Source organism: Pinus tabuliformis, chromosome 4_2 (assembly GCF_031772625.1).
Source record: "Pinus tabuliformis cultivar Carrire ecotype Pingquan chromosome 4_2, CPIR1, whole genome shotgun sequence".
NCBI classification, from domain to species: Eukaryota; Viridiplantae; Streptophyta; class Pinopsida; order Pinales; family Pinaceae; genus Pinus; species Pinus tabuliformis.
Genome location: NC_142304.1, coordinates 924,205,242 through 924,224,026, shown reverse-complemented (window position 1 = coordinate 924,224,026; position 18,785 = coordinate 924,205,242). Strand labels below are relative to the sequence as shown.

The 18,785-nt window shown below is 35.6% G+C and overlaps 1 protein-coding gene across 1 annotated transcript; it reads left to right on the top strand.

The window, feature by feature from the left end:
- The first annotated feature begins 2,496 nt into the window (after positions 1 to 2,496).
- Positions 2,497 to 18,459, top strand: LOC149172711 (GDSL esterase/lipase At2g04570-like). The gene is made up of 6 exons (XM_089424422.1): positions 2,497 to 2,731; positions 16,494 to 16,779; positions 16,881 to 17,011; positions 17,269 to 17,502; positions 17,592 to 17,850; positions 17,949 to 18,459. Exons 2-6 carry the CDS (start codon positions 16,503 to 16,505, stop codon positions 18,158 to 18,160), a joined length of 1,113 nt encoding a protein of 370 aa, XP_089280548.1. The 5' UTR covers positions 2,497 to 2,731; positions 16,494 to 16,502; the 3' UTR covers positions 18,161 to 18,459.
- The last annotated feature ends 326 nt before the right edge of the window (positions 18,460 to 18,785 follow it).

The window sequence follows — 18,785 nt, the reverse complement described above, 5'->3', positions numbered from 1 at the left end:
AACTTCTATGATGAAATTTTTCTCTACTCTCTAGGTGGTTCAAGAAATTCCTTACTCAATGTTCTTGTGCATCAGGAAGCTTTATATTCTGTGCTTTTTTTTCAAGAATGTTTTGGTTTGCAAATTTAATGGCCATTGGCCACACATGGCCGATGTGCACAATTGGATATATGAGACTTGGAAACCTATGACAAACAAATTGAACATTTATTGTATGGATCGTTTTATCATTGTGGTTTTTGATAATATAGAGCACAATATCACTAGAATTTTGTATTTTGGATTTAGTTCAAGTAATGAGGAAAACCATTATTCATCCTCTCCACCTAGGACATTATTTTTCTTTTTTCTTGTTAGTAGAGGAATTAGAAACTGGGCGGTGTTAGATCAATTGTGACTACTACCACCATAACCTCTAGGTGGTTACATATACCCCTTCAATTGACATCGGTAAGTGGTGAGATTTGAACCTCGAATCTTCTAGTGCATAACACATCATGATCACAACACTTGCTAATTGAGCTTCACTTAGGGCTTCCACTTGGGACATATTGATCATGGACCATTAGATCATTCACCACGGTAAAACAATAAAAAGAGAGGATAAGATCATCTTAATTTTGATGACTCAAAAGGTTAAGAAAGTGTGAAAAACATTTTTAGATTTGGATGTAATTTAAACATATAATTAACAATTAAAGAAAATACTCAAATTAGTTCCTTCTTATTGCAATTTGTTGGTTTTTTTCCCTTTATATTAATCAAAAATATCATTTTCTAGATTAAAATTTTCTACCTCCTTATAACATCTTGATTTTCTCTTATTCTCTAATTTTTTTATCGCATTATTAAAAGTCCTATTAAAACTCCTATTTAAATGTAATAATATTTTATTATCATTAATATGTTAAAAAATAACTTATTTTTATTTTATATTAGCCAATGATTTGAACAAAACCTAATATCTTTATTATTAATTATAATTCAAATTAAAATAATTTGGGTGACCGTCCTATTATCCATATTGTTTATTTTTTCATTAATTACTTAGTCATAACTATATTCGCAAAACGTTCCATTAATCCTTTTTATCTATCTTTAATATTCTAGAAATACTCCATCCCTAAATTCATTCTTATCTATATTATAATTGTTTTTAAATTTATAGAAATCCTTCGACCCTCTAAATATCTCCTTTTCACCAATATATAAATTAATAACAATCCATACAAAATATACATATGAAAATGCTTTTACTTTAACATTTTACACGCCTTCAAAAAATATCCATTTCATTTCCCTATGAAGATATTTTTTAATCTCAAGGTGAATGCTTTAATCACAACGAGATTTTGGCTTTTTTATAGGTCTGTTTCAAATTAACGAATGTAAAATTTTGTTAAATTTATTTAAATCACAACTTTTGATTTTACAATCGAACTAAACGACCCTATGAATATTTACAATATTCAATAGTTAATATCTAATTCAATAGCTTGCTCATGGGTTCTACGCCAATTGACCAGGTTTTTTAATCCTCTAGAATTTTTAACAATTTTTTTCAAAACTAATATAAAATTATAATATATATATATATATAGAGACAGATAGGGAATTAACATTTTTAAGAATTACGATTATTGATTTATCATTTTATAGTTTTTAAACATATTATTTCTCTTTGATGTCATCACAGGAAAATTATAAATCTGATGGCAGCTTAATAAAATTAATTTTTTTTATTTCTGGTTTAACGAATTGTTTTTAGTTATTTTATTTAAAATTTAAATAGAAATTGAAAAAGTATAATTACAAATTAATAAATATAATTTAGTTGTTCAAGGATTTTTCAAAAAGCCAATTTTATATTAAAAAATGGATAGAATTTTCACATTATGAAATTGATGAAAAATATAGATAAATAAGTTTATAAAAAGAGAAATAAATTTATAAAAATCAAAAGTGATGTAATTCTTTCTAGTTTAATTATTTTTACTAATATAATTATATTAATAAAAATAATTGTTATTATATAAGTCGGACATTAAATTGGTGTATAAGACTTCTTTGTTTATGGGACACGGAATCCATTTCTTGGCAGTTATATATGGCTGTTAAGTCTACAAGAACATACATATTCAATCCCTCTGATTTTAAACTTCTAACCTTTTAGGAAGAAACACATGCTCTTAACTATTAAACTCACAAAAATATAAACCATTCTACAACCTTTAAACCACTATCTTCTTGACCAGACAATTCCCTGCTCAATCTCGACTTATTATATTTGCTTACAAGTGTTATTCTCTCATTCTTCGTTGTCGATAAACGATATAATTTCGTCCGCGTCAGCTGATATTTAAAAGATATCGTGTCCAATCTCCACCCATTTGTGTGGCCAGAAAGACGACGTATTCCTTCCCGGTGTGATCCCTCCTTTCCCATAGGCCACATAATTTCCACGACTATGGCAGATACCATAGAAAAATTATCGTTTCCTTGCTGTCGTTTTTGTTTTTTTGGGTCCTAGTTGCTTCAAGTTAAAGAAATAACCAGTTGATAATGCATATCGTTGCTGCAGGTTTTTTTTTAAATAGATACTGTGCAGATTGTCATCTATAAATCCATTACTCTGTTAAAGTTTTTTCTACAATCGATATAGCGACGACACCGACTTCCCTTTTAGAAAGGGCTGCCTCTGAAAATCAGTTACTTGGACAATTAAAATTTGGTATGCAAATTTCAGACTCTACGCTTTTTTTTAATTATCATATGTATGCGCCTTTTCTCGCAAAATAAGGGACTTGGGTCATTGAAATTTTACGTCAGTATCAGATTCTAAGCATTAGAGATACATATTGAGTATCTGCTTCCAAAATAGTTATTCTCAAAATTTACAATAATAAGTTGTAGATATGAGTTTCTCTATTTGCCGATGGTGTATATATCACTTTATTTTTAAAGCTAGTTAGAATTATTTTATTTTAATTTAATTTTTTTTTGTTTTTTTTTCTAAATTGAGCTTGGTACTAGGCTCGTTTGCCTTTCAGTTGATAAATTATAGTGGGCTGCTGATTATCATTATTGTGTGAAGTTCTTTCAGCTTCTATGTTATTTAGACATTTTTTATTTTTTCTAAATAATTTTTATTTTTATTTTTTTTTTATAAATTGAGAATTAAATTCTATTCAAATTAACTAATCTATATCTCACCTCATAAATTATTAAATTTATTTTAATTTAAAATTTATTAAACTCTTACCTCAAATTTAAAAAAACTATACTTTCAAATTTAAATTATATTTTTCCATTTATTTTATTATACAAAAATTATAATATTCTCCAAATTTCAATCCCTTATCTTTGTATTCAGACCTCAAATAAATATAAAACAAAATCGATTGTTAACCTAACTCCAAGCCAAATATATTGAATATATAACCGATTTAAAATACCTTCATAAAATATAGTATATGAGATAATTTTATAAACCCCATATTCAATCCTACAACATTAACGAGTGGGATAGAGTCCATTATATTTCCTCCACGAACATATACATAAGATTGAGGTGATTTTAGCAATCTGAATTCCATGTAAGTGTGCTCCCTTAGTTTTTTCTATATGATTTTAGTAACCTGAATTCCAGGTATTTGTCCTTCCTTAGTTCTTTCTATGTACATTGAAAACAAAAATCCATCCAATTTTCCTCTTCAAAATATACATAAAGTAGTGGTCATTCTTTTGTAATCCCTTTAAACTACACGCCTAAATCTACTTGTGTGTAATTCAATAACTTCCCCTCCTCAAGCGGCCCTCAAACAAACTTCACGATTCTCCGTACCCAAAACAAGTCCTATTTTATCGTAAATATCCTCGGGTATTTACTTATATTTGCCCTCAACTCTTATTTTATGATTCGTCACGGTCGATATAATTTCAACGAATAATGGTAGCTTCTAGAAAAAGATATATCGTTTTGCCTGGTGTTTTACTGGTTGCTGGCAAGTGCAACTGACACAATTTGAATTAATCTGGCTGGTTATTAATGTGGTATATGTTTATTTGTTTATATTAATTATATTGGTAAAAGTGATTGTGCTAATAAATAGAGAAGATAGAGTGATATTTGTTTATATTAATTATATTGGTAAAAGTGATTGTGCTAATAAATAGAGAAGATAGAGTGATAATTTATATTAGTTTTGTCAATTTTAAGCAGAGAAAATAAGAACATATAATTTTGCCCAGTGTTTCACTGGTTGCTTACAAGTACACTTATAGATAGGGAAAAAACAGACAAATAATTTGTATTAGCATAACTTGTTATTAATATGATAGACTAGCATAACTTGTTATTAATATGATAAACTAGCATATATATGCATCGGTTTATATCGATCATATTAGTAAATATGATTACGCTAATAAATAAAAAAGAAATCTACTAATAATTTGTACAAATCCTGCTATAAACAGGAAAAAAATCATACAAACAATTAGCTAAACATATAAAATATATTGCTCTGTTTATTCCTTTCGACAATCGAAATAGCCTCCACACAAACTGAAACTGGAATTTCACCGAGGGCACAACAATCAACATGACCTCAATAGTGACTGCAATTTCTACAAAAGGCCAAGCTGTGGTTATAACTGAAACTATACTAGCAAATATGTGATATATATTTGGATGATATTCTGAGTAAATTTGTCGCAATATGTTGGACACTGGCAAGAATTTATATAAGGTAGTACTTCCCAAGAGTCATTTTTTAGTGATGATATTAGTTGAAAAATAATAATTTTTCTATAAGATTTTGATGAAATTTAAGAGAAATTTTTGAAAATTTAATAGAAATTTTTGGAAATTTAAGTTATGATGGTTAATTTTAAAATTTTAAATATTCCAAAATTTTTAATCATTTAAAATTTATTTTTACTATTAAAAAATAATTTAAACACTCCAAATTTCAATTTAAAATAAAAAATTCTAAATTTCAACTAGATAATCACCATCCAAGTCACCTACTTTGACAATTACATTTTCCCTGGTCAGAAATGGCATGCCTACCCTCTGAACTAGACACTACTGGCATTCATTCCTACCCACCCTCTGGACAGATGATAAACTACAAAGAGAGCCGCCGCCTAAACAAAATAACTGGCAATCCCGAAGAAGCAACAAAGAAATAAAACACAAAACTCCCTCCCTGCTAAGTCAACGGTGAATTCATTATTGCTTTTACTACGTGATTCTCCTAGTTAAACGATTCATTATTGCTTTCTCTATGTGATTCTCCTATTAATCTTTAACTCTATATGCTATGATATTTAGAAAATATGACGTATACTTCAGATTTTTTATATATTCCAGAAATGAATCTTCCATAAGTGAAAACATTGTATTAAGGGCAGAGAAAGAAAAAAAAAAAATATATCTTACCCTGATATCAACATTGTATTAAGTATAGAGAAAAAAAAAATCTTACCCTAGATATCTATCAAGGCCTCTCATCTAATTGAGAAACAACCAAGGTAATTCATTATTGCTTTTACTACGTGATTCTCCTACTTAAACGATTCATTATTGCTTTCTCTATGTGATTCTCCTATTAATCTTTAACTCTATTAAATATGCTATCATATTCGAAAATATGACGTATACTTCAGATTTTTTATATATTCGAGAAATGAATCTTCCATAAGTGAAAACATTGTATTAAGTATAGAGAAAATAAAAAAAAAAAAAAAAAAAAAATCTTACCCTAGATATCTATCAAGGCCACTCGTCTAATTGAGAAACAAGCAAGGTAGTGCTTGAACAACCAATTAAGGCATATCTCTCATTCTTTGTTTCAAAAGTAAGGTAGGTATGACAAGTTAGTTAAAAAAATTAAGTGATCAGCAAGACTAATATCATGTATAGATTTAGAAGGACGATGGGTGGGTAATTGGGTAGTAGGTTAAGTAATTTTGGCTTAGAAGAGAAGATAGTTGATTGCTTATGGTTGGGTGGTGATAGTGGAATATGGAGCAAGGAAATGAGCATTCCAATATTTTACAAGGTTGACTATGTTTAATTTAGGTTTAATTAGGATATGATGGTTAGGTGTATTAGGTTTGATATAAGTTTTTGATAGTGATTCCTAACTGGTTGTGTCCCTTAATGACTAACTTTGTTTAGCGGTAATAGGTATGTGATACTCTAGTGACATAAAAAGTCTGGCCTTGTGACATATGGTATCTGAGTGACATTAAATGTGATAATTATGGAAGTCCCACTTCACCACAAATGCCCCTTTCAGTGGATGAGATGATGGAGTTGCATTGATGAGGATCGTGTTGACAAATATGTGGAAGGTTTTAAGTGGGGAAGAGTGTAAGGACCCTAACTTGAGGTACCTTTGGCAATGACACAACAAAGGGTGCATGGGGGATATCTGGCAGGTTTTATGGTGGGTCCATATTGTTTACGGATTTGCTTATTGACTCACAATGATGTGTGACAAAGTAAGGTCGGTGTGATTGCATGTAGGTATGGAGGACTCGTGATGTATTTTCAAGTAGGACGAATGCACTATCTACGAGGTGCCACTTTGTAAGCTTCACTGCATGACAATGTAGCTTGGACAGGACAGGTACATGATCATGTGTGTTGTCCATGGTGATGCAACAATGATGATATGTCCATTGAAGATATTTAGGTGGGTTAAAGAGTGGGATGAATATCTTTGGTGACTATCATGTATGAGATTATAAGGATAATAACATGGTAGCATGGTCACACCTTATTTAGCCAATTGTTCAAGTATTCTTGGCTCAAGGAAGGAGATAGTAAGTTTCCATGAGTATTCCAATATTTCACATGGCTTAGTGTATTTCAAGTGATAATATTATATATTATTACAATAATAATAAGATAATATTTAAACTCTTGCTAATTTGCTATTGAAATCTATAAAAATATCTCTAGTCATATTAATTTGCTATTAAATATCCTTCACACATACTTTGGATTTCTTAAAATACATTACTAAATTTAATATAATTTTTTTTTCATATATTTACATATATATGAAACTCTTTAATATATAAAATAAAAATATATATATTTAAAAACAATTTGAATAGATATAATATAATATAATATTTCAAAACATATGTTTCTTTTCCGGGGAAAGAAAATTCATAATTTCATAAATAGAAATTACATGTTGTGGATGCCCGAAGGCATATGCTGTAAACGTGGCAATGAAGTCCACTGTCAAAAATCAAAAAATAAATATTCAGGTAACCTAAGGGGGTGTACTGTTTTGATGCATATTCCGCTATGTATAAAAACCAAAAATAACCCACGCAGGGGCAGTCAATCATAAGCTGATTCGCTTTGTACAGAGCAAAAACTAAAAAGATTCAGATTCATATAGCTGTAAATTAGAGGCCATTGCCCCTCAGTAATCCCTCATCTATGTATGGTCTGTGGAAATAATGATAGATCCCTGCCGGTGAATGTTCTGCGATCATCCATTCCCCTAGAGGACGATGCGTCGCTTCTTTTGATAGCCTGTCAGCAGTTTCATTTCTTTCCCTGTAGATGTGAGAAACAGAAATCTGATCAAAGAAAGTTTTGAAAAAAACAATTTCTTCCAATATAGATCTCAGTGAGTATGCAGTGCAAACAGCTGAATTGTTAAACCAATCAGTCACTATCTTTGAGTCGCCAAAAATTTGTATATTTCTGCATTGTTTCAGGATAGCAAAGTATAGCAGGTGGCGGAGTGTAATCAGTTCAGCGTGGTTGTTAGTGCCAGGCCCCAGTCCCAAGCTTATCTGGTAGAAGTGTGTTTCAGAAAGGTAGAGGCAGATGCCGCCCCCACAGCCGTGTTGTTGGGCAGCCCCGTCATAGTAGGCCCACGGGATAGCTTTGTTGATCTGTTCCTGATGTATAATCCTTGGTCTCTTTTGACTGTCATCATTTAGGAGCTCTTCGTATGCTGCACAAATCTGTGGGGGGAGGAGGTTCCAGTTTACCAAAGTGTCATCAAATATCTTTTTATTTCTTTTGAGCCAAATATACCATGATACGAGGAGAGGCAGGTTTCTTGATTTTGTGACAGCTGATGTATTCCACCAGTTCTCCCAAGCCGAAATAATATCAACCCCCTGCCAGTTTCTGGTCATATTAAGAGATCTAAGAACTTGAGTCCATATGCTTCTGGTGGTAGTGCAGGTGAGAAAAAGATGCTGGGTTGTTTCTTCTTCTTGGAGGCAGAGTACACATCGGGTAGGCCCCATGAAAGCCCGCCTTTTCAGATAGGAGCCCGTGGGAACCTTATCTTCTAATATATTCCACATCAACAGCCTGGTACGTGGAGGAGCTTGTAATTTCCATAGGCTAATCCACCAGCTTCTTGTGATCTCCGGCTTCATGTCTGCTATGATTATGTTATACCCCTGCTTCGGAGTGTATTGCCCAGTTTTTGAGTGAGCCCAGATGAGTTCATCTTCAGCATTCCGTAATCTTATATGTGTTTCTGTGAGAGCCTGTAGGTAGAGGTGCCAACTTCTACTCCATTCATCTGGAATGTGCCAGTGCGGATCAGTCAGCCATGCTTGAGTATGGAAAGTGGTATTATGCTGATCCCCAATCTGTCCCAGATACTTGATACCTCTGTTGTTTAGGAGCTGAATCAGTCCGTCAGGTAGTATATGTGAGTTACCACAACCAATCCAAGGATCAATGCCAATACGAACAGAAGCACCATTGCCAATCTTCCATATTAAGCCATCCTTAATGATAGAAATAGAATTTAGAATGGCTCTCCAAATCACCGATATGCCTTTCCTGTGCCAAGATGGGCTTCTGATCCAGTCAATGATAGTCAACGGCCAGATGTATTTATGTTGAATAACCTCAGCCCAGAGGCTGTTTTGCTTGAGGAGGAGCCATCTTTGTTTGGCTGCCAAGGCTTGATCAAAATCCGGAACAAGTTTAAGTCCCCAGCCTCCCCACTGCTTCGGTGTAGCAATTCTTGTCCATTTAACCCAGGAAAACGGTCTTCCCTCCTTACTACCATTCCAAAGGAATCTACAACATATTTTTTGTATTCTGTGAAGTATTCCTCTACGAATCCAATCGAGTGACATCCAGTACACCGGGGTGGCTTCAAGGACCGTTTTGATAAGGACAAGTCTGCCTGCCCTAGACAGGAACTTGTGACACCAACAGCCAATTCTCTTCTCCACTTTTGTAATGACCCAGGTCCAGTTTGCGATCATGTAGCCATCTGGTTTTAGTCTGAAGCCCAAATATTTTAATCCCCCCATCAAATCAGTTGCCTGAAAGGGAAATATTGAGTGGCCAACTGAGATTCCTGTAGGGTGCATTCAGATATAGAGATGGTGGATTTTTCTTTGTTGATCTCCATGCCCGTGGCTCTGCAAAATAAGTTTAGAATCTCATTCAAAGAAGTCGAGTCCCGGACACTGCCATTCAGGAAGATTAATATGTCATCTACAAAAAGTAGATGTGTCAGGTAGAATTGTTCCATGATTTTTAGGCCTTGTAGGCCCCCCATTATTTTTTCTGTAGCTATAAGTCTGCTCAGTCCTTCCATGACTAGTAAGAAAAGAAGTGGTCATAAATGGCATCCCTGCCTGATCCCCCGATCAATATTGAAGGAGGGCGATGCCGAACCATTTATGAGAATAGCAAAAGAGATAGAGGAGATGCATCCCATGATCCAGCTGATGAGTACTGGGGGAAACCCCAAATGAGTAATAATCATCTTGATGTATAGCCAATTTACTTTGTCAAAGGCCTTTGCCAGATCAATTTTAAGAGTGAGTCCCTTGAGATTTTTGAGTTTGATGGAGTGGAGGGCTTCCTGGGCTATACCAATGGCATCCTGTATATGTCTATGGTGGAGGAAGGCAAATTTCTCCTGAGAGATATGATTGGATAGTATGGGCTTGATGCGGTTGGCGATGATTTTTGAGATGATTTTGTACAGACAGTTGCAAAGGGATATAGGCCTGAAGTCATTAAAAGAGGATGGCGAATCAGTCTTAGGGATCAAGGCCAAGTAAGTGAAGTTGATGAGGGGGTGGATGTATCCCGATGTTCTGCTTTCTTCGATGACAGCAAGTAGATCCCCTCCCAGAAGCTCCAGAAAAGCCAAATAGAACTCCACTGGCCAGCCATCAGGGCCAGGACTCTTATCCTTTTTGAACCACTTGAGGGTTCCTTCCAATTCTTCCAGAGTGACCGGTTGATTTAAGTCTTCTGCCTCTTCCTGATCCACAAACCTTGGAAAGTGGCCAGCTAGATTGATGATATCCGGGAGGTTGATGGCTGTCGGTGCAGTGAATTGCCTCTTGAAATGTGTAATCCCCAATCTGGCTAATTGTGGGTGAGTAGAGGCCCAACCCCCAGACTCACAGGGCATCTGCCAGATAGTATTAGTGGCCTTTCTTCCATTTGCAAAATTGTGGAAGAATTTCGTATTACCATCACCCGCTTGGAGCCAGGTGGCTCTACTTTTCAATCTCCATTGTTCTTCTTTTTCCAGAAGCATCTTATTTTTATGGTTCTCCAACGTAACAAGATTCATTTTAGTCTCCTTTGATAGGAACCCTAGCCCCCGATCATCCATTAACTGTGCAATCTGTAATTCAATATCAGCAAGATTCTGATCATCTCTCGTCTTCTTCCTCTTAGACCACTCCTCTGTCATTGTCCTGAGTTTATTTAGCCAGTAACAGAAGTCCGCAGCCGACCTCTAAGCCCTCAGGGGGGGTTGAGCTCTCCAGAACTCAGTCACCATGTTGATGTATTCAGGATCTTTTAGATGCCCAGCAAAGAATTTGAAGGGGGAGCGCGGCTTTCTTGATGGTCCGGTAATTTGTAGAAAAATGGGTAGATGATCAGAAGAGCCCCCAGTTCCCACCCATTGTCGATACAGGGGGAGGTAACGGATAAGGTTTTCATGAATCAAGAACCGATCCAATCTTCGGCCCAGGGCAGCCTCCCCAGTCCGTCTATTGTGCCAGGTGGGCAGCTTCTTATTCATAGGAACGTCAACTAAATTGCAGGAATCCAATAGAGTACAGATCTGAATAGAGATAGGATCGAGTTGAGCTTGGTGTCCCCAGGATTCTTCCATGCCCAATGAAAAGTTTAGATCCCCCCTATGATGGTGGAGTTTGTGACAAGATCATGTTCCAACAAATGGTGCCAAAATTCCATTCTGTTCCGATTAGGAGCATATATGTTAATCACTTTTAATTGTAGTCCCAACTCCCCAACGAAAATGTCCATGTCCATGAACCCCATGCCCCCCCAGGTGGATATATGCTTAATTGTTTTAGGGTTGATGCCAATTGCGAGTCCACCAGATCTGCTAATGGCATCCATCCCATGAAATGTCCAGCCCAGCAGGATAGAGTGAAGGGTTCGGATAGTATCTTCAGAAGAGCCAAGAATTTCTTGAAGGAAGAGTATGTCACAGAATGTATCCTTTAACATTCTTTTCAGAGCCAATTTCTTTTTAGGGTTGGCTAGTCCCCGACAATTGAAGGAGAGCAAAATCATGAGGGACCATGGGCAGTGGGCTCCAATGCTCTAAGCGCCCTCTCAATGGTATGGTGTCGGCTCCTCGCAACATTCGCCACTGCAGACTTGATGGCAGATTTGATCTTTGATGGGCGTTCTCTGACAGGTTTGTGGAGCTTGGTCTTTCCAGGGGATTGGCCCAACCCAAGGTGCGTGTTTTTAGATCGAAGTGTGGAGCGGAGGTTGTAGGGATGGGGATCCTGCCTAGATGAGGAGGAATTGTGAGAAGGGGGTGTGGAGAAATCACGGTGGGAGGTGGGAGTGGTGGAAATAGTGGGTGGGGGCACTCATAAAGAACAAGGGATGATGGAATAGTGAAAAATGCAATGAGGGGGAATACAGAGATGTATGCAATACATTTAACAGAACATCTAAAAAAAGAGCAGCGGATAAGGGGATAGTCTCATTACCCGGCATAGGAGTAGCTTCCGCTGCAGATTTGGAGCGTGTTCTGGGAGGAGATGGTGGAGCTTTTCGCCGGCTCCCAGTCTTCTTTGAAGTCTCCACCGTAGTTTCAGCCGGTTCCCCTCCACGTTCCTGTTCACCCTTGTTTTGCTCCACAGAGGCCTGATGCTTCATCCCCTTTGAGTTTTCCGTGGTCACCGAAGAATTTAGAGGGAAATCCTTGAATAGGTGACCCACTTTGTGGCACCTCCTACAGCGAAAAGGGACTCCTTCATAGTCCAGAAGTTGTTTGCGAGAGAAGTGCCTTCTGTGGAGAGTGATTTTTTCCTCCAACCCAGCCCTGGTGTCGAGATGAACCAAAATCCTTGCCATTGTCATGATTCCCGTTTTCTCAAAAGACTTGTCATACTCCAGGTAAGTCCCCAGGGCATCTCCGATACGTTTGAAAACCTGTGGAGTCCAAAACTGCATAGGTAGTCTGGGAAGTCTGACCCAGATGGGTCCAGTGCCAAGTTGCTCGTGTTCAGGATCGAAAAGAGGATCCCAGCGTTTTAACAGAACAGGTGCGAGCTCAATGTGCCAGTAACATGACAAGATCCATTCCGTGTATTCCTCCCTATGAAAGCGGAGGGCGAACCATCCTCTGGCCAGCACCCGGATGACAGGGAGTTCTTTCAGCAAGGAACCCCAAATCTCCACCGTCCATTGACGCAATCTCTCCACCGAGTAGTTCCTGCCTCGAACACGGCCAACCAGGACTTTTCTCGCCGTATCCATTGCGTCTGCCATTTGGACGTCCTCTCCAAAGGTCAGGTTGATATCAGTGTCGACCGCTCTGAGACACCGACCCCTTTTCAGTTTTTCCGAGCGCCGTCCCGTAGGGTATTCTTTCAGAAGGTTCCTGCACGGTTCTGAAGAGCTGTGCTGCACCGAAATGGTGGGTCTAGGGTTATGGATAGGAGTGCTAAAACAACCAGATCGAATCGGGGAGAGGGGATTGAGACTGCACTCACCCGGGTGAGAAAAAGCATGCGCCGGTCGCGAGGGGTTTGACGGGCCAGCCTGAGCCAGGGAGATGGAGGGAGGGTACATAGGCAGTGGGAGCTGCGGGGGAGGGGGAGGGGGTTGCTGCAGATGGTAAGGTGAGGGGGAGTCGAAAGTAGGGGAGGCCTGTAAGCAGGAGCCGAGGAGGTTCAGAGTAGCCGGGGAAAGGGGGGGACATTCCAAGCCCGGAAGGTCCGCGACATTTACCGCAGGGTGTTGGCGCTTCCCGGAGATGGGCGGGTGTGTCTTCGGCTGTTTGGCAGCTGTCGACCGATCCAGCTTGTCCTGCAAGGGGCCCTCGACCGATGTGGAATTGTGCGCCCATATTTCCTGTTCCGGCATGGGGTCCTCCTCGTAGTCCACGAGGTCCTCTTCCACCATTTTAGCCGGTTGCAAGCCTGTCAGCCGTGACCAGGGGGGAGCGGGCAATGTTGAACGGGGTAAACAGTCGTAGAACTGGATGTGTGCTAAACCCACGGCACAGTCACGCGAATGAAACAAAAGGAAATCGTCGACCGGCTCGACAGTAGAGAGCAGGGACCATTAAAAAATGATGCATGAAAAAGACCGCGATCAGAACTGCGAGCGTACCCGTGCTGCCTCCACCATTATCTCTCGCGGTTGCAGTGCCGCAGTTCTGTCAATAGCAGAAAACCCTAGGGTTCCGCCATGGTCGCCTCCAAGCCCGGCCATGCTAGCTCTCCAAACATATGTTTCATCTTTATAAATGAGTCTAAATCTATAATTAAGTAGAATATGTTTTTTTTTTCCACAAATATCAATTTGATGTATTATCATAACAATAATAATAAGTATTAATGGTGTTTCTGACCTTTACTTTATATTATTTAATAAATGAATATATTATAATAATTAAGGATTATAATTTTAGTAAATAATATAACATAACTTTAAATTTATAAAATTAATAATTTTATATAATGATAATATTAAATTAAAAAATAAAAATAAAAGGTAATAAAAGGCATTTATTATTGAGGATGATGAATCACACTTGTATGTTCAAAATGTGTCGGTTAAAAATTTCTCTTATGTGATTTTGCTTAATCTATTATAGATCACTGAATACAGAAATATTATTAAATTAAAAATATTATATTACAATTAAAAATATTATTATGGGGATATCTGAATTTTTTTTCACAAACCATAGGATTAACATGCACAGTAGATTGTCTTCAGATATTCTATCAATAATGCTAGTAATTTGTTCTTTTACTGAAAGCGGTGTTTAATTTGTATGAGGGTTTCCATAATTTTAATTTATTTATCAAGAATTATTAGATGGATACTAGGAAAAAAATATTAATAAATTAAAAATATTATATTACAATTAAAAAATATTATTATGGCGATTTCTAAAAGGTTTTTCACAAATCATAGGATTAATATGCATAGTAGATTTTTCTTCACATATTCTATCAATAATGCTAGTAATTTGTATTCTTGTATTGAGAGAAGTGTTTAATTTGTATGAGGGTTTTCATAATTTTAATTTATTTATCAAGAATTATTAGATGGATAGTAAGATTTAACTTTTATATAATATTTTAGAATATTTTTAGTAGTAAACACATGAAAAATCGATATATATCTCTTATTTTAATTAAATTAATTAAGTAAAAAAATACTATATAAACAAGTTTGATATAAAATGAATTATATTTTTTTCTACCATGTAATATTCATAAACCGTCATATTAACCCATAATACTATATCAAAATCTATAAAATAAATCATATTTTTTCCACATGTGATATTCATAAACCATCCTATAAATCCATAATACTATATCAAAATCTATAAAAATATTCATACTTTGGTTAAAAATCTTGTTTCAAATAAAATTATAATCTAAATAATTTTATAATAGTTATATTTATATCATAATCGCCCTATAATCACCATATACACTTGAATCGTAAGGACCACATGATACTTATATAGTAATGACCGCATGATATGATATAAATGAAGTAAAATACTCTTTGAATCCTAGGAAATTATTTTGGAAAAGCATAACAATACAAAGTACAAACCATCCGTATCTATTCAAAGCATTTGGCGTTCAGATGGAGAATATGAGTTAAACAGAAAAGTGTTAGTTCTTTTAGTTGGGGACATTGGCATAACGTGCGCAGAGATCAGGTGTGCAGGTTTGTTTTGAGGCGAAGTTTGTGTTATTTAGTTGGTTACATTCACAATATAACGTGCATAGAGATTTGGTATGCATGTTGTGGAGTGACATTTGGTCTATAATTTGTGAAGTAAGGTATCCACGTCTACCCCGACCTTGTTTTCATCCTCTGGCCAAGGCAGGTCATGTTCACATTGTTTTCCTTTTGATGTTACTTTAACCCACTATCAGCTGCTGCACCTTCTGTAAGCAGACGCGTATCCTTTCACGGCTCTAGCTTCCATAAATTGTCATTTATCCAGTTTCTGCGGAGAAAGTTGTGAGATCATAATCAGCGACATATTTTCAACACATTAAATGTTATCCTCGATATGTTGCTGGCTACATCGCCAGAAGGTTTTAATTCTCACCAACAAGAAGGAAATTTTCTCAATCTGAGCATTGCATGCGATTAGGATTCCACGTTATGGGTAGAATACTATTTATGTTAGGTATGGAATACTTTGAAATGGGGTTATAAGAATTTTTATTTTATAAAAAATAAAAGGATATGGATTTCTAGATTTTATTAATGTTTTTTTTTTAAGTTAGATTTAAGGTTATTTTTTAAAGTGTTTTTTGAGTTAGATTTAAGGTTATTTTTAAAAGTGGTTCCAGTGGAAATCTAATAATTTTAAAATGTTATATTATTATTCAATTTTAAGTTATACTTATTTTAACATTTATCAGTTTAATTATTTGATCGCAAGTTTATTAAGGTATACATATTTTAACTATTTTGGTTTTAAAAGTATGACTTTTTAAAAAAACCATATTCTTAACCATTAAACTCACACTCAAACTGTATAGGTAAATTAATAATTTCAAAATATATATTTTTATAATATAAAATTTCAATAATAAAATCAGAGATTTTTAAACAGTTTTATGTGTCAAAACTAATGAATGTTTTTGCCAAGTCCACTCATTCTATCTTGCACTATACATTTTCAACCTTACATATCTTGCACTATACATTTTCAACATCACATAAAATAAATTGCTGAGAAATTAAATAATACATAAATGTGTTGATGACTATTTACATTTTCTTCAGCCCGTTAATTTAAATGGCTATTCTAGTTATAACATTGATGGTTTTATTTCTATATATCTGATCGGAATGCTCCTTCTTCTGTTACATTCCACATTATGACTCATGTCGATGGTTTACTTTCTATTCCTAATATCTAATCGGAATGTTCTTTCTGTAATCTGACCTTCAACAGTATAGGGTCATGGAGAGCTCTGGACCTTTAGCTTCGGCATCTACACTAGGCACTATACTGCTGGTGATATTGATGTTTCAAGCATGGAACTTTAGGTTAATTGCAGAGGCTCAGAATGTATCCATACCTGCAGTTTTTGTCTTTGGCGACTCATACGGCGACACAGGAAATAATAATTACATCCCAACATTTATCAAAGCAAATTTTCTTCCTTATGGCCGAGACTTCGTCAACCATCTGCCCACAGGACGTATTTCCAATGGAAAACTCATGTCGGACTATTTTGGTGAGTATGCTTAATATTTACAAAGTTGAATTTCAACGAAATCCTATGGGAGCTGGTAATTACTTTGTTCAAACAATTTCAAATGTAATTTATGTTTGCAGTTGAATTGCTGCATGTCAAAGAGTTGCTGCCACCATATCTGGACCCTAAACTTCAGGACTCGGATCTAATAACAGGCGTTAGCTTTGCTTCTGCAGGAACGGGTTTAGATAACCTAACTAGTGAATTACTGGTATCAATGTTGTTATTTAATATGTAATTATAGAATTTATGTAGATTTCAGATGCTGAAGAATATTTTGGAATCTTATAGTCAGGAAAAGGTCTAAGCTTTCTATTATAATTAAATTTTGAAATATTCGAAAAGGCTGCCATAAACATAAAGATAGCCCTACCTGATATTAATTTTAATGCGCTATACCTAACATTGATTTTCATCTTCCAATTTCCAAAGTTAGTCAGATGGGTAATGGCTAGCGTGGATGTGTAGGAAGTTATACCAGTATGGAAAGAAATCAATTACTTCAAAGAATATAAAGCAAGATTGATAAAGTTGGTGGGAGATGAACGAGCCGACAAGATTTTGAGCGACGCAATATTTTTCTTCGTCATCGGCACCAACGACTTCATTTACAACTACTTCACATTTCCATTTCGTCCCCTTCACTATAGTGTTTCATGTTACACGGATTTTCTGTTGCAGACATACGCGTCCTACATCAAGGCAGGGAACAATAAGTTTCAATCTACAGATTTTAAGTCTGATTGCTACGCCTAAAGAGATTCTTACTAGATTATAATTTGTTATGACAGGATCTATATAGTCTGAACGCACGCAGAATTGCGTTGATTAACGTTCCTCCTTTGGGATGCCTACCTATCGAGAGAGCATTGCATTTCGTTGAGAAAAATGGAGAGTGCGTGGAGGAAATCAACCGGGCTGCATCCGGTTTCAATGAAGGTTTGAGTCCAATGATGGAACAGCTGAAATCTGCCCTTCCTGAGTTGAAGATTGTTACTCTTGATTATAACGGTCTCATTCTAGACTTCATACAAAACCCTAGCAAATTCGGTAAGTCTCCTTCCTCAATAGCCTTCCACTAGTACATCCATATCATATTCCCTAGCTTTTAGGTATAGTCAATATCGCTCATGATAATTTGTGTGCAGGTTTTGAGATGACTGCAAAGGCTTGCTGCGGCACTGGATTTATAGAGACTGGGTTGCTCTGCAACCAATTGACTCCATTCACCTGTTCTGATGCAGATAAATATCTGTTCTTTGACTCCCTGCATTTATCTCAAAAGGCGTACGAAATCATAGCAAATAAGTTTTTGGGTCGCGAAATCTTGGGACTTGTGTCCAACTCGATGACTGAGTAGATAGCTTATTATCCAAGGGACAAGACTATGACGTTACGGTTTATGGTGTGATATGGGTTGCATCCAAACCTTATATATGGAGTTATTTGTCTATTAATGAGTGGGCAGTATATTTCACCTTGTATTTTGCTTAATACTACCCCGCTTTTTAATGAACAGATAGCTCTATATATATTGTTAGTTGCACCTGCATGGATTATATATATATATATATATTAAAAGTATTGTTATGATTAATGTAGTTGTTAGATAATTATTACTTTGCAGAAAAAAATATGCCTGAATACTTATTATCATTATTTATAGGAATAATTTTTTTTTCATTGTTAATGAATATAGTTCAAAGCTTATTAGCTGTCATTATGATCTTTAGGTTAGTGTCAATAGTTTACTGGTAGTAGGAAATTTATGAAGTGGTAATGTGGAGAAGTTCATAGTGTCAACCATTGTATTTAGTAGATAGTTATTTTTAGAGGAAAAAAAATATTAATATTGATAATATTAAATATATGGTAAATTTATATTATGATTAAACATGTTTATTTATGATGGATAATGTTTGGTTATGGTTGAATATGCTTAATCATATTTGGCTATAGCTTATAAAGTATTCTATGATTGAATA

Bases quoted from the DNA above. Each gene is read 5' to 3' on its own strand.
- LOC149172711 (XM_089424422.1), top strand. From the start codon at position 16,503: ATGGAGAGCTCTGGACCTTTAGCTTCGGCATCTACACTAGGCACTATA. The intron at 17,012-17,268 runs GTATCAATGTTG...GTGGATGTGTAG, and splicing joins ACCTAACTAGTGAATTACTG to GAAGTTATACCAGTATGGAA. The intron at 17,851-17,948 runs GTAAGTCTCCTT...ATTTGTGTGCAG, and splicing joins ACAAAACCCTAGCAAATTCG to GTTTTGAGATGACTGCAAAG.